This window comes from Xiphophorus hellerii, chromosome 14 (assembly GCF_003331165.1).
Source record: "Xiphophorus hellerii strain 12219 chromosome 14, Xiphophorus_hellerii-4.1, whole genome shotgun sequence".
Lineage (NCBI taxonomy): Eukaryota > Metazoa > Chordata > Actinopteri > Cyprinodontiformes > Poeciliidae > Xiphophorus > Xiphophorus hellerii.
In genome coordinates, this window is record NC_045685.1 from 8,814,007 (window position 1) to 8,837,504 (window position 23,498).

The 23,498-nt window shown below is 40.3% G+C and overlaps 2 protein-coding genes across 4 annotated transcripts in view; one reads left to right on the plus strand and one right to left on the minus strand.

Moving 5' to 3' along the window:
* The window catches only part of arhgap36 (Rho GTPase activating protein 36), a 64,476-nt gene extending 44,860 nt beyond the window's left edge, over positions 1-19,616 (plus strand). For all 3 annotated transcript variants that reach the window (XM_032583673.1, XM_032583671.1, XM_032583672.1), the window contains 9 exons: positions 5,680-5,993; positions 9,492-9,696; positions 9,784-9,839; positions 11,787-11,937; positions 12,752-12,900; positions 13,554-13,724; positions 13,856-13,944; positions 14,036-14,262; positions 16,884-19,616. In XM_032583673.1, the coding sequence (XP_032439564.1) occupies positions 5,680-5,993; positions 9,492-9,696; positions 9,784-9,839; positions 11,787-11,937; positions 12,752-12,900; positions 13,554-13,724; positions 13,856-13,944; positions 14,036-14,262; positions 16,884-17,212 (1,691 nt within the window). In that variant the 3' untranslated portion in view covers positions 17,213-19,616. The remainder of the gene's footprint in view (positions 1-5,679; positions 5,994-9,491; positions 9,697-9,783; positions 9,840-11,786; positions 11,938-12,751; positions 12,901-13,553; positions 13,725-13,855; positions 13,945-14,035; positions 14,263-16,883) is intronic.
* A 563-nt stretch (positions 19,617-20,179) lies between these two features.
* The window catches only part of usp12b (ubiquitin specific peptidase 12b), a 22,305-nt gene continuing 18,986 nt past the window's right edge, over positions 20,180-23,498 (minus strand). The window contains exon 10 of the mRNA XM_032583323.1: positions 20,180-22,687. Within this exon, the coding sequence (XP_032439214.1) occupies positions 22,586-22,687 (102 nt within the window). The 3' untranslated portion in view covers positions 20,180-22,585. The remainder of the gene's footprint in view (positions 22,688-23,498) is intronic.

Sequence of the window (23,498 nt, forward strand, 5' to 3'; positions counted from 1 at the left end):
AAGAAATTATGTTACCTAAAAAGACAACTTTTTTGTTGTCCTTTTTATGGCGCCCCTACACTCCTGGCACCATTAGCATTTACCTTTACTGCCTAAGCTGCCAGGCCAGCTCTTGCTGTACTTAGAGGGCAACAAGTGTTAAACCAACAGTTCTTTTTAAAGATTAATACCCCAGATGACCCATATTATTATCCGACTGCTGCTGTGGCTAAAGAAGAACAGAGGAGAATCCTGAGCAGCAGTGCAATAAATCTCCTGCAATCTGGAGATCCTACGTTACTGGAAGAGTCTGAGCTGATGACTGGAAACACTCCAGAGGCAGAGGACTCAGATTTATGAACACAAACACAGCTGTCTGTCTTCCTGTCTGAGCTTTAGTGTTCATTTCACAATTAATCCCTGCTGCCCTGGCAGTCAAACAAAGTCAGGGTAAGGCTAATGTAGAAGGAGCTTGTCATCTTTTGAAAAACATTTTATTCTTTTTTTTATTATGTTTTGGTCCTGAAAACACTGCTGCAAACCAACTTTAAACAATAAAACTTCAAACTTTAAAAGATAGTCATTCTTGACCAGTGGATGACTTCTATATTGAGAATTTTGATACATTATAAAATAAACTGTTCTATGGACATCAGAAGTAAAGCATTTTGTTGGAGTCTAAATTCAGAACAGTTATATTGTTATGTAATTGTAGAGAAGCGCAAACAGAAGAAAGATGTTTTGTTTTGTTTTTGTTCCATAAATAAGGAGCCCCGACTCAGGACATTGTTGAGCAAAATATTGCTACAGTTTCAGCTGCAAATCTTTTCGGGATTAGTTTCAGTCATAGTAGCTGAGGCTCATTAAATTGCTAACATCTGTTAACCTCAATATGATTGAGGTCTGGCCTTTGACTAGGCCAGCAGGTATATTTAAGGTCTTCATTCATTTTTTTTAAAGGTTTTATTGGCTCTAGTGGCCTTTATTTGATAGTTAATTGACAGGAAAGAGGATAATGAGAGAAGGAGAAGACATGCGGCAAAGGTCACCAGGCCGGGAATCAAACCTGTGACTGCCGCATCGAGGACTAAGGGCTCCATATGTAGGGTTGTGCTTAACCCCTGCACCACCACAGCACACCCTAAGGTCTTCATTCTGCTAGAAGGCAATCTTCTCCACCAGTTTCAAATCTTTTAAAGCCTTTTAAAGTAATTTATAATGTCCACTTTCAAGATTGCAGTGCATCAAGCGCCATCAGTCATGGAGCTGCCATCCCCATGTTTCAGTGTGCCAGCAATACGTAATGTCAGTTTTCAACACTTCGTGGCATGTACTTTCCATTCTTTCTCCATTTTCCACACGACTTGTGGCTAAATGAAGACGGGACTCTTTTTCTTTCTCCACCAGAAAGACCAGATTTGTGGACTGAAGGAATAGTGATTGTGTGCATCTCAAAAGATTTGCATAAAAAAAAAAATAAGAGAGGCGCAGGTCAAGAACAATTTAGCACAACTTTCCCTTAAAAGCATACATTTTCCAACCAACATCCTACTATAAAGTCTTTATCAATACAGCCTGCAGCTATTGGACATCTAAACATCCACTCCATGTGTCTGTTGGCCGAATCAGTCAGTTGATCAATGTGCTGCTTCCTGAACAAGCAAACAGCTCGAGTGCAAACAGCTAAACACATCAATGTGATTATTTTTGCTAGTAATTACAGCTAAAAGAGAGACAGCACCATGGATGGTAAGTCCACCAATAAACATCAACAGTGAGGAATAAGCGCAGGCTTACTGAACAACAGTCTGAAGCCTGTTCCTGTTGGTGGGGATGCCGCACTTATTTAGGAGAGATATTGTTGGGGGGAAAACAAGACGAAGGGTTCGTCTACGCTGCTGCTAGTGTTTATGGAAAGCAGTTCTTCCTTAAGTGGCAATCTGAAGAGTTACCATTACTAAATACATGCTCTGACTCAGCTGATGATGTCGATAAGAAGCAAATGTGGTCATTAGTGGGGAGGAAATTCCTGAAGTGTGGAAAGCACATGTTCTACTTTCTTAAAAATCACTAGAAAAGGTTTTATTGTCTACTACTTTGACAATTTTCTCAATTTGTGGCACAGAAACTTGCCTCAAAAGCTTGTAGAAAGTAACAAAAAAAATTCCCATGTTAAAACTAAGCACCATTTATTGTTTTAAGTTCTTAAAACTTATACAGAGAGGCATCCATATCACAGCAACGTAAAGGAAATCACCCAAGCGCTTGTCTGCGTACGTCATTATACATTATTTTACTTAAAGACAAAACCAGATCAGGACTAATGAACAGAAATGATCAGCAGAATGATTTTCTACCAGACTGTCAGAGGTTGACCTCTTGTAATATTGGTGGTTATGCAAATCAGTAGAACAGTACCAGAAGACTATTTCTTATTAATTTGGATACTATTAAATATAATGAAGGAGTAGATTCATGCTATTATATTAAAGTTTTTGGTGGCGGGTGAAAAATCCTGTTCACCTTCCATTCCTGATTAGCTGCTAATCAGGAAACTGTTGCGTCAGTCTTCATTTAAGTCACCTTGCACCATTGCCTTATCACTGAATCGCATATATTTGTGTTGCAACAAAGGCATGAAGCATATCTGCGTCCTATGTTCCTGTGTACCACACAGGCAAACCCAAACAAACCCTTGGGGAAGCACCCTGGGGTAGAGGGCTTTGGAAGGCAGATGTTAGTAGAAGTGGAAAGTTGTGCTTGTTGGGGAGCAACAAACACAACTTTGAGTTGTTGACACTGTCATTGGCCGACTTTGTAGAAGTGATAGTATTGCCACCTGTCACAGAAAGAGAGCTGGGGAATAAAGTTGGAAACAGACTTTTTTCATACCGATCCACATCTGGAAAATGTTTCAGTGAAGTTCCTAATATTTTCTAGACGATGTGGGGACTCAGGTAAACCCAAACCGGGCTGTGGGAATGTACAGTATTTTCCCCTTTAGATTTCATCTCTGTTTGGTTGTTCGCTACACTTAAATCTTTTAGATAAATGTGTTTATATCATTGAACAATTGAGGAAATACAAAAAGCAGCCAGTTTCAGTCACTGGCAACCTCTACAAAACCTTTATTTTTTTTACTCGTTCAGAGACAGACTTCCTGGTGGCTTTTGGATCATTGTCCAACTGCCTAACCCAACTGCGCTCGACCTCAAGGCCAGGAAGGAGTTGGATGTTCTCCCTCCATAGCAAGTCAGAATCTTAAGAACATCTTCCTCCTACCACCATGTCTGATGATGATCTTTGAGATGTTGTGTTGTCTTTACTCCAGATGTAACGGCGTAAATGTCACAGATCTTGGAGTCATTTTGCAGGCTAGCCGGCTCTCAGTGCGGTTTTCAAGAGTCTTTAAGCTCAAGAAGTAACTCTGTAACCTTTTCCCCTTAGACTTATCGTCAATTTCTAGGGATCGGTGTGATGTGTTGCTCTTTGAGATCTTTGAACCTACTTTTTGTTTCTACGTCGGAGCCATTTAAATGACGCCTGACAATAATTCGTTCTGCATATTGCTATTGGAATCAAACTTAAGTGGTGCAGACAACATAAATAATCACTGCTGAATCATGAATTTACGACGAGGCGGTTTCAGATTCCACATTGGTCCAGGTTGGTCTGAATAGCTTTTCCCCTTCATGACTCAAAAATAATCATTTAAAACTGCCTTTTGTATTTAATCGGGTAAAAAAGAAACTAACAAAGCCTTTAATGGGGTAAATACTGCTTTATTGTGGCCTCATGCTTTGTGAACAAGCTAGTCTAGCTGCAGTGACCATTAGCATGTTCCACGCTAACAAGCTAGTTGTTGCAGGCAGCTTGCCATCAGAACAAGGAGCTTATCTGTGGTGTGGCACCTGACCAGGGCACATGTGGAGGAGGGGTGAGCTCAGTCACTTCAGCTTGAAAGTACGCAGCATTAAAGGGAAAACGGGGCCTGGACGACAGAAAGCTGAGTTATTGAGAGTTGGAGTTTAAACTGGAAACTGTGAATTTGATTTGAAGGAAAAGGGGAAAGAAAAAGAAATTTACTTTGAATTTTACTGCGTTATGTATTGTGTTCCATTAAGAATTGGAAAACCTGCAGAAACTTCAGACAAAATAAGTATTAAATTGGCTTGATGTGAACACAATATGGCATTTTTTTTAATGCACATTTAATAAAAAAATAATTTCGTCCAAGTTTTATTTTCATCATTCCTAAGTTTCTTTCGCCGTCTTCATTGATGAGCTTGGAACGCCTTCAGCCAAACTGCTGAGAGCAGAAGTCTGTGCAGTTATTTAAGGCTCAGTCAATCCCATATATTTAAGGATTTGCGTGGCCTCCTTCCAGTCCCTCTCCGCTGCGCGACCTGGTTGCCGGGTGTTGGCGCACGTGGGCGTCACTTGGTGGCCCATGTGTTTTTCATTCAGGCTATCGTGTGCTGCTTCACGGTTCTCTGAGTGCGAGAGTGAATAGATGGAGCGAGGGTAATCTCCTCACCGTTTCCTACCTCATGCATTTTTAATGGCACAGGTAGAAGTGATTCAGTTCCGTTAAGTGCTCGGCTTGCTTAGCGATTTTAGAGATCTAATCTTCTGAGAAGAACTCATTAAATGCACCAGAGAGTTAGTTGCAGTCAGAAAGTCAGATGTGATCAGAAATGAAGATGTTAACATTAAGAGAAACTGCGTTTACATTGACCTTAAAAGTGCGCAAATTGGAATTACACAAATTTGCTTAAAGAAAATGCGCTAATTTTGAAAGAGCAAACTTTTTTGATAACAATTCTGACAGGCCAACCTGAAACTGACGTTCAGCCGTCATTTGCCGTTGACCTACTGATGTAAGGCATTTGGAGGGTTAAGTGTTTGTCGTCGCCATGTTGTTTTACGGACTTATCGTGTGAACAAGCTATTCGAGTGCGATTTTAATTGCATTTCGTGATTAATGGAAATGCTGCAATTGCGATATTGTGGGGATTTTTTGACATTAGCAGAATATAAAAAACGTTTTGCCCTTGGAATAGAAACACAGCTACTGTTTTTTTTCCCCTTCTCTTTAGAATACAGACAGATGACACAAATTTCTCTGTGTATTATCCTGTTAAGATAATTCAGTATAATTTTTTTTGGTTTATGTTTTTATGCCTGGGTACTCTTTGGGTACTCCGACTTCCTCCCACACTGCAAAAACACCAAATCTTACCAAGTATTTTTGGTCTAGTGCAAATATCTTAATAAACTTGAAATGAGACAAACTAAGTTAAAAGCTAATTTTCAGCAAGATGCAGGAGCTTGTTTTAAGTAAACAATTCCTTAATATAGATGAAAAAGTCCTAGTTCTACAGCCAGATAAGTTAAGTTAAATAATCAGCCAATGAAACAAGAAATCTTTTAGCAATATTAAGGAATTATTAACAAGCCTCTATATCTTGTAAGTTAGTTTTGTCTTATTTCAAGTTTACTAAGGTATTTGCACTAGAAACTGGACCTAAAGCACTTGGTAAGATCTGGTGTTTTTGCAGAGCACAGTCCAAACACATAACAGTTGGGTTAATTTGTCTCTAAATGTCTCTTAGACATGATTATTGGTCACATATGTGTCCATGTTGCCCCTTTTGTTAGTCTGTGCCTCTTGGAATAACTCCCTACGATCTTCCCCAGAAAATGCCCCCAAAGCATTCGGCATCCCGCTCTCCCAGGCGATCGCCAACGACCAGGCGTACAAGCGGCGCCAGGACGCCCTGAAGGAGAGCAGGCGCGACTGTCTGGACCTGGAGGCCAGCGTCCTGCGCTTCAGGGCCGAGAAGAGGCAGTTCTTCAACGGGAGCAAACCTCTGGGCAGCTCCTCGTCCATCACAGGAGGAGTCCCCGGGTCGCCTTCCTCCAACTCAGTGGCTCCGGCGCCGGTGTCCGACACGCAGAGCAAAGCGGCGTCGCCGACAATTATGGACAACGCCAGCCGAGGACAAAGAAGGGTGAGATGGGTTTCGCCTTCAGACTTCAGCAACAGAGACGTCGCGCAGAAGGAGCGTACATTTAGTCCATGAAACCTGCGACTGTTGCGTATTTCTGCAGATTGTTTTTGCGATCTCGCAAGCTAATCAGTTTGCTCAATTATCTGATTTTATAAGTAGTTCTTGGAAACACAAACATTTTTTTTACACACTAACCTGAAAAACCCAGACACTAACCATGCAATAAAAAAAATCAGCACTGTGATGGTAAGGTTTTCTACTGTTATTATCAGCAAGGAAATACCCACATTTTACTAAAAAATACATTTTTAAATAGTGTACAATGACCTGAATCTCACATGCTAATTCCAATTGCTAGTGCTGCTGTATCTTAACTAAAAACCACAGACTAATATGTAAGGTATTTGAAAACTTGTGCATTTGACCATCAAATTCTTGTGTTTCCACTGCCGTCTGTTTGTTGGGCAAATTCTGTATGTTTCCACGTGTGTGTGTGTGTGTGTGTGTGTGTGTACACATGATTAAGGCTCACCAGTTATTTGTCTACATGCTGATCTGAAGCCAGTTGTTTTCCTAAGCTCATAATGAGCATCATTACAGCCACAGAGGACGGCAATTGAGCATGAAGCAACAATCAGGCGGAGCTTCTAGGAGCCTGTGAGGCAGGAAAACTCTGAACAGGCTGGAAGCATTTAGAAGAAAAAACACCACCATGTAGGACTTGTGGCAATTATCCATTTAAATTATTGCTTAATAAGCATTTTCTTGAGAAAAAATTTTAGAAAAAAAAGAAGCCTACTCACAATTTGTATTTAAGGATTAGCGTCAAAATGTGGTTAAAGTCAAAAAAATATATATTTTTTTTCCTTCAAAGAATTTTTGAATTATTTAGTAAGACATTCCTCAGATTATAACTTAGAGAAATAAATTTAAAAAATGTACGTAAAAGTCACGCAGGAAGTTCATTTAAAACCACATAGAGCTCATTGCATGTAAACAGCAGCAGAATTTTATCATTTTGTCTCATCCGTCTCTTCCAAAGATCTCTCTACCACACAGCTTTTTTAGTGAGACTATCCATCACAAATATTGAAGAAATACAGTACAGACCAAATGTTTAGACACACCTTTTAATTCAATGAGTTTCCTTTATTTTCATGACTATTGACATTGTAGATTCACACTGAAGGCATCAAAACTATGAATAACACATGTGGAAATATGCACTAAACAAAAAAGTGTAAAACAACTGAAAATAGCCCTTATATTCTAGTTTCTTCAAAGTAGCAACCTTTTGCTGTGATTACTGCTTTGCACACACTCTGCATTTTCTTGATGAGCTTCAAGAGGTAGTCACCTGAAATGGTTTTCACTTCATAGGTGTGCCCTGTCAGGTTAATAAGTGGGATTTCTTGCCTTATAAATAGTCATGAAAATAAAGAAAACCCATTGAATTAGAAAGGTGTGTCCAAACTTTTGCTCTGTACTGTATGTCTAATATATCTAAAGAAAAGAACCAATAAAACTTAACACCACAATCTTCAAAGCAAAGCCAATTAGAGTTTTAAGTGTCTAGTTTTCTCACTTCCTGTGGAACCTAGCTGCGCCGCCTTGCCAACACATGCTTCTATGGAAACACAAACAACAGCTGGAGATTCAGTTTGGTCATTTCATGCTCGCCCTTCTTCATCCCAGCGCTACGATGAACAGCACGGGCGCAAACCAAGATAGAAACTCTTTATTGCTGCTTGATTATTAAGATTATTAAGCAAATTCCATTAAAACTTTTGAGATATTGTGACTGAAGTATAAGGAATAAGAAAAAGTGTAGTATTTTATGGCCTGGTTGTAATTGGTTTAAAATTCAAAAGTCAAAAACTCTTTTTGTCGGCCGTGGTTAAGGAAAACTTCTGCAAGTTTAGAAACTTTGACTTTTATGAAAAACGTTTCCATATTAAGTTTAGAACCTGCGACAAACATCACTCCTCAGACTGTTTTGTATTTGCTGTGCATGAAGACATTTCCAATAATTTATGATAATAATAGAAACACAGACGATAAGTTAAATATAGTTAACAAATATAGAAAAATGCAGAAGCAATTTTTGCACAAGATATGTACATTTTTAATTCTAATATAGTCACTGCTTATCCAAAGTAAACAAACCTCATAGTTTTTCACATCGTCCACCACCGTTTTGCCCATGTGTGCGTTTAACACACTTCATATGGAGGAAATGTCTTCGGTTTTACGAGCCACAGTGTTCTGCTTGTTGTTGCCACTGAGGAAATTCCTCTGGACTCTTGATGTTCCTCCAGGAGATTTGAGGCGCAAATTATTTCAACTCCACTTTGAGTTTTGTCACATTGTTTTCTGAGCCCACCAATGTGTCCAGTCACAAATATTAAACGTATCCATCTAAATCTGACGTATACGTATTCTAGTGCTATATAGTTTACATATCTCAACATTTATAGATAGAAGCGAGTTAGAATATTCCTTGGGTTAGATTAACTTAAATACGAGAGTAGGTGCGTCCCAGGCTGTCCCAGAGGTTTTAAGATTTTTCTTGCTATTGTATGTGTGCAGAATTTTGATTCTGCTGCCAAAATTACTGAGCATAAAGGGTATAATTCTTCTTGACACGCAGGTCAAGATGAATTAAAATGAAAGACATGCCTCGGTTTTAAAATAAAACTGGAAATTCTTTGACATTTTACCGTCTAAGCCAACACAGTGAAGAGATGTCGTTTTGATTCGAGCAGCAGCTGTGTGACCTTGATTCGAGCAGCAGCTGTGTGACCTTCACTCTGCAAACACACAAAAATCTCACCAAGTATTTTTGGTCTAGTTTCTAGTGCAACTATCTTAAAATGAGACAAAACTAACTTAGTTACTTTTCAACAAGAAATAGGAGCTTGTTTTAAGTCAATCATTTCCTAATATTGATATGCAAAAGTATTTGAGATTATTACACTTAGAACTTAATAAGAATTTTTTTCCCATGTTCTAAGTGAAAGAGTGTACCAGCGGAGCTAGAAGTACTAGTAAAGTAAGATAAATGGCCAGTTACTTCTATGGAATATTATTTAATAATAATGTTGCCACCTAATGTGTCATTTTTTGAAAAATATAAAAAACATAAAGAAAAGAAAAATCATTCATTTTTTTCATTGCCAAAAGATTATTTAGAGAAGAAAAAAGATCACTTTTGGCAAAAAAAAAAGACAATTATTTTAGAAAGGTGATGATATGATACAATTTTAGAAATCCAGTGTAATTATATATACAATGTGATACAATGTGGCAAAATAAGATTCAACCTGGCACGGTACATTGTAACACAATACAATACAACACAATGTGTAAAGTAAAACGGTACCATGTGATCTGTTTTATGTCAACACTGGGTTACTGTATATTTAATGCGACGTGAAACAGAAAAGAGTTTAATATTGTGAACCTGATGACCTCCGACCGTGTGTTTCTGCTCCACAGGGTGGGCTGTCGGTGGACTGCCTCTCTGACCTTGTAGAGAGTCAGTCTCGCCTGCTGGAGGCGCTGCAGCTGTCCCACCCGGCCGAATTGGAGGTGAAGAAATCGCCGTCCGAAGGGAGGACCCAGTCCAAGCTGAGCCTCAACCCCATCTACAGGCAGGTGCCTCGGGTGGTGGAGAGGTGCTGCAGCCACATCGAGACCTATGGTGAGACTGGAGGGTCTTCCTGGGTGTCTACCGTTCCCTTTGGTAACAAAACTCCCAGCAGTAAATGCTCACAAACCTCGTCCGCAGGGCTCCAGACGGTTGGCATCTTCCGAGTCGGGAGCTCTAAGAAGAGAGTTAGACAGGTGAGGACTTGTGCTTTTTATCTTTAAACGAGTAAAGTTGAATACAATATCTCAAATAAATAAAATGGATTGTATATATTAAGTTATATAAACTGTAATATCACACAAAAGGCACAATAACAATATATGATAGGCTATGCTAATAAATGCTAAAGAGCATTTATTAGCATAGTTTCATTAAAAAAAATTATGAACTGATCATAATTTTTGCATACATAATAATAAAATATTTATTAATCATACTTTTTCTAAACATACTATATATATATATATATATATGTGCTTGAGAGCATTTGTTAGCATATATTACCCTATATTAACTATAATAACTATGCTAATAAAAGCTGTTAGCATTATTAGCATAGCTAATAAATGCATTTATTAATGCTAGTAAATGCATAATAAATGTTATTAGCATTTGTTAGCATAGTTTCATACAAAAAAATCTGATGAACTGGTCTTAGTAATAATTTAAGCATACACAATTAATCAAATATTTATTAATCATACTTTTTCTTTGTATACAAAATATGTAAATACAGCATAGATGCATGAGAGCATTTATTAGTATATATTAGCTGAACTGACAGACAATACCCATTAATGAACATTTACATGTAAACGTATGAGATTATAACGAAGCGGCTGATTTCCATTTTTAGTCCCATTACAGCACAATCCTAAACACAGGGATAAAACCCACAGTTACACTATGGAATTAAAAAAAACACATAAAATCTATACGTATTTACATAATATTTAACTGACAGTATACGTTTTTAAATTATAAAAATATTCAAAATGTTTCAGTTTGTTTTTAAGTGACTCCAGATGTCAAAAAACGTGAGTCGTAGTTTCCGGGCTTCATGGCTTTATATTGGAACGGCGTTGTGCACATTGGACATTGTAAAATATTTGTGGCATCGCAGCATCACATTCCTGTCCATCTTTTTTTTTTTTTTTTACAGAGAACATTGGACTGAAATAAATTAGTGGCAACAGCGATTAAGTCAGCAGTCGGTGATAAGATCTGCTCACTCAAAGCACAAAGAATTGACTTGCAAATCAAATCAAGTGGAAAAGCGAAGATGCTCAGCAGAGGGTAAATTATGTGGGTGTCTAGGACAATCTTAGCTTTTATTGCTGCCTGGAAGGAAAACCTAAAGGAAAAGGCAAGCTAACAAAACTAGATGTAAATGGAACATAAATGATGCAGAAGCTGTGCTCTGTAGCTTTAACACGCGACCAACAGGTTGGCTAAACTAGCTCTCTTGATTTCTCAGACATTAATTCTACTGAGGATTTGTTCCCTTGAAGTTTCAGTTTTTGTCTGGTTCAGTGGGCTTGGCAATAACACCACCTGTTACCATGGAGATCTTGACTTAAGTTTGTATAATGAATGGGTAAATTTATGGATGGATGCTTACTTATAACTTGGACACTTTACATCAGTCATCACATCTTTTCAACTAATGAAATATTGCTATAATTTAGCTGTCTGGCTAATATTTGTGTAGTTTATCTTCACCTTTCAGCTACGTCCAAACAGCTACGTCCAGCTGATTCTGTGGTCTGCTAAAGCCTGAAATGAGGTCAAGGCCACCAAACTAAAGCCTGACCCATAAATAATTTTTTATTTTAAGAGCTGTGACCCCAATTTGACTGCTTCTTTCACTCTTTTGGCCATAAAACACAGAAGCGCCGCTGCCTGCAGCGACATGTCGTCCCCTGGTTCACTCTGCGCCGTTTCCTGCTACTCACTGCTGGATGCTACAAAAATAAATATAATCTCCAAACTGATGAAGTGATATATCCTGTTATTTAGAAATCACCTCCACAGGGGGGGAGAGTGGCCCCTGTGTGACCCCAACATGTCACGAGCCTGTTGGTCATGTGAATGAGCTCGAGTTCCTTTGCGATATTAGCGATCTGGTTTGCTCCCCGTAGCTGCGTGAAGACTTCGACATGGGGGTGGACGTCCAGCTGGACGAGGAGCACAGCGTGCACGACGTGGCGGCGCTGCTCAAGGAGTTCCTGCGCGACATGCCGGACCCTCTGCTGCCCCAGGAGCTCTACCCCGCCTTCCTGCACGCTAACCGTATGTGAACGCAAGACGCCTGCTGTCATCCTGAACAAATACTGTACCTCACAGTCAGTGAAGGGACACTTTCAGGTTTTTTGTTGTAAAGATTTTTTTTTTTTAACTTTGCTATTAAAGCTGCAGATGTAACTTTTAGTTTTTTTTAAATATGTTTTTTTGGCATATTTGTTAAAACTGTCACTATATGTTGTGACGGTGTGGTAGCTCCCTGTGGTCGTATACCCATCTGATGAAATGCACCGTTTACTCAGGAACCACCAATCAGAGTCAGGGGGAGGGTCTTAGCGCTGTCAATCATGCTTGTGCCACTCAGTGTCCTAATGGAGGAGAAACGACTTGCCGTTACAGGAAAACCATTTATCCACCGTCAACGGTGGCTATGCTAACTAGCTTTAGCATTCACGGACGCTTCTGGTGAGGGTGCACTAGCTGTAGCCTAGCAGAGAGTAAGGGGTAGAATATGAGCAGCACCTACACAAACATGATTGACAGCGCTAAGACCCTCCTCCTGACTCTGATTGGTTGATGGTTGAGCTGCGTATTTCTGCAAATAGCAGTAGAACCACAAGATTTTTTTTTTTTGTTGTAAAAATGACTGCAGCTTTAACAATCAGAAGCTACTTAGTGTGTGACTGTCGTATAAAATCCCAGTAAAATGGATGGACAGATGTTTGTGGTCACAGTTTCATAAACTGTAAAAAGAGTCGAGGGATATAAATGTTTCTGCAAGTTGCTGCACTGAGTTTTTGAAGGGCAGAGGTTGCAGCATCGTTGTGGCTCCGCTGGTAACCCTGGTTTATGCTTCACGCAGTGCTGAGAGGAGCCGACCAGCTGCAGTTCCTCCAGCACCTCCTCTACCTGCTCCCTCCCTGCAACTGCGACACGCTGCTGCGCCTCCTGTCCATGCTGCAGACCGTGCAGAGCTACGCCCAGGACACCGTAGGGACCAATGACGAGGAGGTAGGCAAAGAAAGGATCTTGATTCAAATTAGCGAGGCTCGTCGGATCATATGTCACGACATCCTGTGTCGAAAATCGAAATAAAAATCGAGCATCACGTCTTTCTTTGCCAATTCAGAAGAAAGTTGGGAAACGCATCGAGTGGCAAAAATGTTTACTTGTCTTATCTGTTGGCCTACGAAGCTTTAGCTCTTGCAGAAAAAGTGGCAAAAGGACATTTTACATTCCATTAGAAAAATGTGGAAAACTTCCGCTAATGCTGAAATCCGCCCCCCCCCACACACACACCCACAGTTTTGTAATTGCTGTGTTTCCATTAAATAAGAAGTTAAAATCACATATGCTTACGTTTTTTCACGTGGTAAAATTAGAAATCCTGTCGTGCCTTCCCCCTCCTTCTACTTCCTGTCATTTTCATCAAGTTGTTGATCACGTGACTCGTACGAAAAAGTGTTTCCATTGCAGTTTTGGAAAATACACTAATTTCGATAAAGCCGATGAACAACCTCTGAAAAATTCGAGGGTTTTTTTTTTAAGTTGATGATCCCTTTAAGCAAACGTATTTTCATAATTCCAATTTGTGCCACTATATGGTCATTGGAAACGCAGCCGCTGTTTCCTTCCCCACCTTTACCGCCATCACTCCCCCGCAGATTCCCGGTAACAAGATGACGGCGGCTAACCTGGCCGTGATCTTCGGGCCGAACCTGCTCCAGAGGGAGGGAGGCGGAGACACGAGTCCTCAGGCGATGGGCATCGAGGACAGCACGGCGATCATCAGCATCACTCTGGTGCTCATACAGAACTACAGGAGGCTCTTCACGGTACGAGAAGAATCACACCCATCATCAGAGACGTTGGAGGGACAGAGATTTTACCACCAATGTGTTCGGTTGACTCTTGTCTTCCAAAGCTTTAGATTAAATTGGATTGGATGGTCTGTGTGTTCCTGCAGGTGTCTGCAGAGCTTCAGCAGGAAGTCTTGATGAGTCTGATCCAGACCGACCCGGATGTCATCGATTATCTCCTGCGGAGGAAGCTCAGGTGGGTTCTCCTCCGATCTACTGTCAGGTCAGACGCAAATAGTTTCTGACTCTTGCTAATCATCGATCTGAGCTTGTCTTCTTGCTCACAGTGGCAGCCACCTGACGGTAGAGGGCAGCGGCGAGTCCGGGGGTCGCCGGGACACAGGGGCCTCTTTGGACTCAGTGGGGGCCTCAAGCGGAAGTTTGTCCCCTCTTGAGCCGCCGTCGCCGCTTTTCCCTCCGGATGGGAGCGGCGGCGACGGCAGCCTGACCAGCGAGGTCTTCCTCAACGTCCTCAAACTGAACCAGACCAGAAACTGGCCAGAAGGGAGATTCGGTACTGGTTTCATTTACTACCTGAATATTTCGAAACAAATTTTTACACACTTTATATTGATGTTGTCCATTTATGCAAAATGTCAAGAGGAACGATTCTTGTGTGGGCTGCGAGAAGTCCAAGTTTAGGTCACGGACGAGCCCCCAAATATTTTGGAGTTCAGAAGTTTAAAGGATAAATATGAAGATTAGGAAACGTGGCAAGGACAGAATTCATGTTTGGTGACAATAACAGATAAAATAAAAAACATAGCTAGAAAAAAAGCTACAGACCAGCCAAGCAGCTAAATTTTCTGTGTTCAATACTTGTTTTACCCGCTGGTTTGTTTCAGGCGCATTCACAGCAAAATGCTGTTTTCAGGTAATGACATGAAAAATGTTTTAGACATAAATCTGTTGGGAAAAAAAACAGAAGCTGTTTCTACATTTAAGTTTACATAAATTATGTGGGGAATCTGATGAAATAATGTTTAACGCCGAGGCACAAGATGTGAACATGCAACTACAACCCAGCATGCAACCTGAGCCCTGTTGTCGGATGATTGGTAGGTCGACCTGACCTGACGCAGCACATCCAGCTGCAGCACAAACCCAGAAAACATGTCAGGCTTGTAATCTTCTGAGACAGCCGCCGTACACTCGGCGTCCCTGTTAGTTTCCTCCATTTTTGGGGGTCAAAGTGACTCTGCTAGTAACTGTAAAAATAAAAAAAAAAAGGTTTCAAGGATTTGATGTCCTGTCTTGTTAAATAAAATCATATTTGAGGTATAAAATGTGGTTTAAAAAAGTGTTCAAAACTACAAGGCCGTCGTTTTAAATCCAGCAGAAAATGAAGTAATTTCAAGATAATCTAGTGTTATATTTCAACCATTTGAGTGATTTCTACTAAACTCCAGAGTGCATCGTGGAACATGCTGCTTGTTAATAATAATGGTGCGTTTAACAAACAGACCAAAATCACTAGTCAGAGCCAGTCAAAGAAAAGATGGATGATTTTGATCAACAGCTGACTGGTTACTTAATAGTTTTAATTCTGGAAATCTGTACGCTTTCACATTTCTGTTTATTGGTAGATTTTTAAAACAGAAACAGCTCACAGGAGATTTGCTGACTATTGACAAACCAATTAGATGGATGTTAAAATGATTTTTTTTAGATGTGTATTTTGCTTTGGACTTGGACAAAAAAAAAAAAAAAAAGCCAGTAGTGTCTCTAAACTGGTGGAAGATTTCAGGAGTTAATCCTGTGGCTGTTCTGCATCTCATTAAACCTTCTCTGTCGTAACACTGTGATGAGATAAATGAGGCAACAGCGCCATCTGGCTTCACTCGGTGGCAAGTCAGAGAGGTGGTTGTTTTTCTATGTACGTAGCATCTTGTTTTCACATGTTGTGGTTACAGCCACAAACTCGAGCGTTTTATTGAGATATTATGTTAAATAAAAACTCCTCTTTTAGCAGAGACTAAGTCATTTATTGTCATTTGCTTTACGGAAAAGAATCAAGATAAAAGTTTAAAAAATGAAAACAGTAGAAATCCTATTTCAGTTCGCCGCGAGCCATGTGGCAGACCTGGTGCTGGTCCACATGGAGCCGGATATCTGGGAAAACGAATCCATTTTTAGCCGTTTTGCATTTTCATCCACATAAAAACTGAGTGTAATACAACTGAAAAAAATTATTTACAAAAAACTACGAACCAAGCGGAGATTTGAGTAAACTCTGCGTTAGTGTTTGTGTGTGTAGATGGGAAAACGGAGATTTAGGGCGTTACAGTCCGCGACGAATAATGCGCCAGTATTTCCGCTGTGTTTTCGTAACTTTCTGTTCCATTTAAAAGTAGTTCAAAACGTCCCACAAACAAAACGCCATGTTTAATTCATAAGAAGTCGTAGTGCTTGTTTTGAAGAGATCTGATTGGCTGACACGGGTTTTGAAGCGATCTGATTGGCTGACACAGGTTTTAGCCTTGCGCTGTACTGCCCCCTGTGGGTTTGGCATGTTTAATACAACAATCAGTGGCGGATTTGTGCAGGTTAGCGGTAATAATTTGAAGCTGACGGGTTAAAAGATTTAAGCATTTCTATTAAGTATCATCAGTAAAACTTATACCAAAGTATGACTTCACAAAACGCTCAACATTATTCAATTACATTTTTTGTTATTTTTGTGTTGGAGTTCTTGTAAATGTACTAATTCATTCTAATATTACAACGGTATCCTGGTAATATGACTTTATCGTGAAAATTAAAAAAAAAAAAAAACTTTATCTGGTTTTATTATTCTGTCATTGAGTTGAATTCAAAGTCCACATAAATGGAAGCTGTAAAATACGCACGTCAAACAAGATGGCGGCCTTCGGCGTGCTGACATCCCCCTGGACTCTGGAAACTCCAGGAATTCATCCGCATTTTCTAAAAATTTAATTACCAAAAGTTCAATTAATCAATAAAATTGATTTGCTCTACTCCAGCTTTATAATTCTCAATAACGCGACCCGAATGTTTTTGTAAATTGACGAAATGTGAAAAGGTCAGAGCGTGTGCGGGACACTTTAAAAGAAAGGAGGGCGGCACCTGCAGCAACAGCATAACTGACAGCATTCCTGCGTTTTGATTGTGCAGGTGAGGCCCGCTCCGCCAAGTCCATCCGCCACATGCGACAGTTCCACTCCCACCACAACCTGCTCAGCCTGTCCCAGCCGTCCACCTTGTCCAGGATGCACAGCCAGGACGGCGACCCCCAGGACCGGCGGGGTGGCGCGCTGGGCGCCGCCATGAGCTTCACTCTAGGCGGCGTCGGCGGCAGAGGGAGCTGCTCTAGCCTGAGCAGCTCCACCGAGAGCAGCATCTGGGTGAGGCAGATGCAGCAGGATGAGGGCAAATCGTCATCGGCTGCCAACTTCTGGGACTTTTTTACTGGAAAAAGCTCGGGCTCTGAGACGGTGGTATGACTAAAGGGAGGGGGAGGAGCTTAAAGAGACAACTGGACAAGCTTTGGCGTTGATGCTGTCTGAATCCCCCAAACAAACGGCCAGTTAAAGATCTTAAAAACAACAACAACCAGGAACGAGACTCACGCACGCTCCACTTCTTAGGTTGAACAATTCCAAGTAGCCAAAGTTGCACAACTTTTGGCTTCTATACAATACACAAAAAATGAGGAATGACAGCAATTAAGCATCTCTCTCAAAACATTAAAGTGGTGTAAGACATTGATGAGGACATCTGTGATTAGCTCATTCAGTCATGAACAAATGGGGGCCAAAATCTGTGTTATTAGAAATGGATGGATTTATGTACATATGTTGTAATCTGGACTTTACACACATCTCTGCTCTACATACCAGCCGCTGTTTGGCCTCTACTAACACGTCACAAACAGCTGAAACCAGATATTTAACAAGTTATAAAAAATACACACCGTCTTCTTCCCTTCGTTCTTGTTAAATCTGAATATTTGTTCCTGGTTTAGGTCATTGAGGATTAATAAAATGATTTCTATTTACTGAATGTCTAAATAATGAAGACAAAACTATAATTTTTCTTCAAATTCAGAAGTTTACATTCACTGGGTTTATTCTGATGTCAAAGCTTTGTAAGTTTCTGAAAGGTTAGTTCAGACTAGCTGTGTTTCCATTGACCATAAAGTTGCCCAAATTGGAATTAGGAGATAAATTTGCTTGATGGAAACACGTCAATTAAAAAAAAAAAGAAACTGATGGTTTTTGATGGGACGTTTTGGCTCTAGGATGAGGTGGTTTTCCGAATGTATGAAAATTAATGCATTTCACCAAGCTGCAATGGAAACGCTTTTTTTCCCCATCACACGAGGCAGGAAAAGTTTTTTTTTTAAAAAAGAGAACAGGAAGTGGTGGGAGGTTGATGGCATGAAGATGTCAAAATTAAAATTCACGTGATTTTAATTGCATTTCTTAATGGAAACGCCACAATTATTAAATTGTGTTTTTCCGACATTAGCCCGAACATCGATAAAGCTTTGCCCACATTCGTAATGGAAATGAAGCTGCTGTGGACGCATTTTAAAATATTACATGATGCTTCCTTGTGTGACAATTTAGGAAAATTAGTGTGACTCTGTAATGAAGTATCAGTTTTACCTTTCTGCACATCTGAAAGCGAGCCAGGTTTCCGTCCATTTCCTGTCGCGTTGCAGCTCCAAAGACGTCAAATACATGCTGCACATGTATGTGGCAGAATTTAGGTACATGCTACTCAAATGTCATAGCCATCATGAAATACCATTACGCTAATTCATGCTACGCAACGCTATTGCTTTGTCTGCGCCGATGAAGAATCCCTCACCTCAGCATGCTGAATCTTGGAGTGACTCCAGCTGATGGCAGCCTGACCTACTTTCTGATTGAAAGATCAAGTGATTCTTTAAGATTAAGAATGGAGTTAAGAATGTGCTTCATTATATATACAGAGGATTATGAAAATGTCTTGGCTTTGTAAGCTCCTGACAGGTTAAGTCACAGGATTTGATTAAAAGCTTTATATGCGATTAACTTCTTGCTAATTCCTTTTTTAAAATTCTTTTAAGGCCAACATACATCGCATAAGAAACTGTGGTGGGAGGTAAACTTATCATCCCTGTTTTAAGTTGTTTTGAACTTTGTCATCGTTGCTCTGACTGATACTGGCCAGTATTAGCAAGCGGGGCGTTTTCCTGTAGCCATTTGCTGACTTTTCTGTACACATTTTCTCGCTTAAACAAATTTAAACTGCGGAAGCAGAGCGTCACGATCGCTCATTGAAATTTGTCACACATTCTGATTAACTTCTAAAAGTGGAGTTTGGATTGCAAAAAACCTTTGTTATACTTACTTGAAATGAATAATTGTTGCACCGAGGGATTTCTCCAACCTCATTGAAGAAAAGGAAAAGTTGAATTTTTAAAACATCATCAATGTGACTGCAATAAGTGTGGCAAAGAAGAGGCTTTGAAACATTTGAACCTGAACTGTATAATATGCATTAATTCAAATGTGAGAAGCGGTTCTCAACAGCGCTCGAGATTTTCTTTGCATCTTTATGTCCTTTTTGCAACATGTCATATTCTTACAGCTAGAGGGCAGCATTTCCCGTTTTGACCAGTCTGTGGATAAATGACATCATCACCAGGTTAGCCAAATACAGAGTGCATCATGTGCAACTAGCAGCTCAGCAGATGTTTGGTTCCTGTTTTCCTGACCCACATACAGAACCTGTCCTTCACCAAAGCAGGTGATCCTCTTTTTTTTTTTTTATCCATTGTAGAGGAAATTGTCTATTTTTCTTTTTGTCTGTTTTTCTATACCATTGTATAACCTATTAAAGTATTGCTGAATGCTGTCTCTTTCGTGCTTTTTTTGATGCAAACACAAAGAAGAGGGATTCACTTACCAAGTCCTCGTCTTTAGGACTTTCCTGGAGTTCAAGTTGAGCTTTTGGCTCGGACACAAACGTGCGACAGACATGGTGCGAGTTACAAAGATAAAATAAAACTCTTCAGAAAATCACGTCACTTAGCAGGAAGGAAGAGATCTTTACAGATCCACTTTAGAGCACAGTGGACGATGATTCTCAATGAGGCAAAAACAAAAAGAAAGGAATTAATAAATACACAAAGTTTCCCCCAGAAAACCTGCTAAGCCCGGTGTTTGGATGCTAGGGCCGACGTACGAAAGAAATACGAAAATATCACTTGATAATTGTGTGTTATTGAAAGATCAGACGATGAATACCTAAACACTAACAATAAAGTCTTTAAAAATGCAAACATTTCAAAAGGACTTATATAAATAAGCAATGCTTAGCCTGGTGGGGACACAAGTAAAGCCTGGTGGCCCGCCAGGCTTAGACTGGGGGAAACCCTGAATATACATATATATATAAAAAACACATTAGGAGTCAGCTTTTTCTTCTCAAAATCCTTTATGTAATTCAGAGCAGATTTTTCCTTCCAACACATTTCAGAACAGGAGAACTTTTGGAAAACTTTCCGGAGAAGTTGCACCGAGCGAGGTCGTCCCTCCACACTGAACACTGATCCTCACTTATCAAGCCAGTCAGTTAATTATTTTAAGCAAGCATTCATTTAAAAACCAAATTATAATATTAATATCTGTATTTATGTACACAACAACATCTCTCGTTACAAACTTCCAAAAGTAACTCCTCCTCCCTCCAGAGCTGCCTACGCAAAATTGGTAGACAGGACAAAGAAAAGTATAAAAAAAAACATTCAAAGTAAAAGTTAACATTCATAATAATAATCACAATAATGCTTAAATAAAACAAAAAAGTTCTTGTTTGAAATTAGGTTTGACAATTCATAAAAGATCCACAATCAACTTAATCTGCTATTTTTGTTTTATTTTTTATTTCCCAGTCACGTCTTTGTGCTTATTGGTGAAGCTTTCAGAAAGCATAAAAAAACCGCCTCGCTCTCACTGGGTGTGTGGGAAAAGTTCAGAGCTTCTGCCCGACTTCTTCATTTTAAGACCAACTGAACTGCCCGAAATCCACAAACTTTCAAGACACAAAGCAACGTTTTCCAGAACCTTCTTCAGTGCGTTAAAGAGCAGCAGAGGCATGGAGAGGAAGTAGTGATGTCTTTTTGAGGTCTCTACCCTTTAAAACAAGTGCTAGAGGAGGGATTTTAAAACCTTACGATTAAATAGCAAAAGTAGGCACATTAAACTCCATCATGTCTGCCATGTCACCTGGGCAACTGAAGAGAACGATCTGATAGGTTCATAACTATGTTACATGAGTTAATGTGTTAGTTTATGAGTTACATAAACAGTTCTCACAGATTATACGTTTATAGAAATTTACTTTTAAATGAGGTACAATGCAATGACCAGCATCTTTTGTTTCAGATAAAGGGAGAAAGAAAAGTTAGCCGTCACTCAGCTCACATGCACAGCTGGCAGCACAAAGCAACACGTGGGGGAGGGGAAGTTCCCTGAAGCATTTTCACCTCTTGGGGAGAAGTTTAAGCCACAGAGATGATAAAATGGTTTTTGTTTTTTTTTAAACGCGTCGCCACTAAATGAAAAGACGGCGCCATCTTTAGATCTGCTGCTTTATAACAGCCTGAGTGGTGATGGAGAATCGCAGAGTGAAAAACGTGTTGTGGAAAGATTCTTCTCAACTTGAGAGCTGCAGCTCGACTGGATCGCTAACGGAACGAGGCAGACACTGATCAAATCTCTGTAGTGTGTCAAAACTGAGTCTGCTGAGAAATTAAAGTGGATATTTTACAGGTTTTTAAAAATGCACAGTTTTTCAGACTTGCTCTTCCTTCGGTCCTCTCCCTTCTTTTCTCCATCGTGTCATCAAATGTGGCTCCTAATGGCACAACACCACTTCATAACCAACCTCCAAGTCTCGTTCCACTACAGGACAGCTTTTAAAAACTGTCCTGTAGTTGAAAAAGTTAAAAGTTTAAAAGTTGCTACTGTTAGACTCATTGCTAGTCCTGATACTTAAAAACACCCCCCAAAAAAACCTGCAGCTTAAAATAAAATAAAAATACATTGTAAATAAAAACAATATTAAACCGATAAAAACACTGAAAAGGTGAAGTTATACATACTGCAAATTGAATTTTTGGTCAGTTTATGTCACTTGATCTTTGAATATTTAAAATAAAACGATTTTTTTGCTCTTTCATCATAAATACGGAGCTGTGCTCATCAGTTTGAGACATGTTCCCACCCCTCCAGTGACTCCCTTGCGCTAAGATACCGTATATGAGCCACAGATCGTAGAAACGGCGCTTTTTCACGCAGCGTTCGGCCTCCAACCCTACATGATGTCAGAGAGGTCTGAGGTGATTGGCTGGACGTCTATCGGTGCCGTCAGATCATGGTCGCTTCACTTCCTGGCCGGTGACCACATGATCTGGCAGTTCCACCGCTGCTGGGGAGGGAAGCTAACGTAGCAAGGTATTAATACTCAGAATGAAGCTGCTGCCTCCTCTGAAGCCGCTAAAAAAACACACATGATCGGTTCAGCCACTGGTCTCCGTTCCTGGTGCAATAGTGCAAAGCGAGTGTTAGACAGTGGGGGGTTTCTTGGTATATCAAGGTGCTTGTTGCAGTGTGGTCTCGGAGGATTTGGCGTCCCGGAGGCAGGCATGCAACCGGCACGCGCCTCGAACCCGTTTCCCCAAGCGGCGCTCCGGGGTCAAAGCCGCTCCCTGCCGCAGGGGGAATATAAAGCCCGGATACTTGTGTGAGCGTACTGGAGGCAGCCGGCGGCTCGTCTGCCACGTCCAGACAGTCTGCTGGGGGAATTCACCGCTGGCTGCGTCAGTCTCTGGACTGGTAGAACAGGATGTATCCGGACTCGGAGTTCTTGGAGATGTCGGACGTCAGGCCGTAGAACTCCTCGATCGCCTGCGCGTCGATTTTCTGAAAGGGAAGAGTGCAAGGTCTGAACTGAGACACATTCGGGACTCTCGGGTTGTTCTCCAGACCTTTGTAACAAACACCTTTAGCATTGCTGGGTCAATATTTATTCAACTTTCCCTGCAGCGTGTGGAAAGCTTCATAACAAAAATAAATATACATACTGTCCAAACTCCAAGGTTTCTGCAAGTCGCACACATTTAAAGTTAAGACCACATGAATGAAATACAAGAAGTTAGGTCTATGAGCAAAACAAAACATGTTCAGTTCACTTTTTTTTAAAAATAAGAGAATAATAATACAATTATTCTTAGATAATGAGATCATACTTTGAGCTCCTTTCAGAATGAGCCTTTTTAGGATCTCTGTCACTTTAAATCCAAACAAGCTGCTGCTGGCCACGCCCTCCGACTCAAAAATGGACACTGGCCATCAGATTGCTCAACAATCCCATCACTAAGACTGACTGAAAATGCTAAGTTATATATATGTAGCAATATTATTATTATTTGTATAATAAGTAATTATAGTCACGTTTGTGTTCTTGTGTGTGCCAAGCGTTGACATTTCACCGACAATTTCACTTACACGTCTTTGTGCAGTGGCAATAAAATAAGTCTAAGTATACAACCGTACATCTTTGAAAAGCGTCAGTAGAGCCTCCGCTCGGGTTGCTTGGTAACAGCTCACACTAACCCTGCGTGAGCTTTTGCAAGTTTTTTTTTTGTGTGCGTTTTTGGGAACACTTCCTCGTCGTCTTGACTGTGGGAGGGTTTGTTTTCCCCATTTCTCATCATAGCTGCATCTGCTGCTC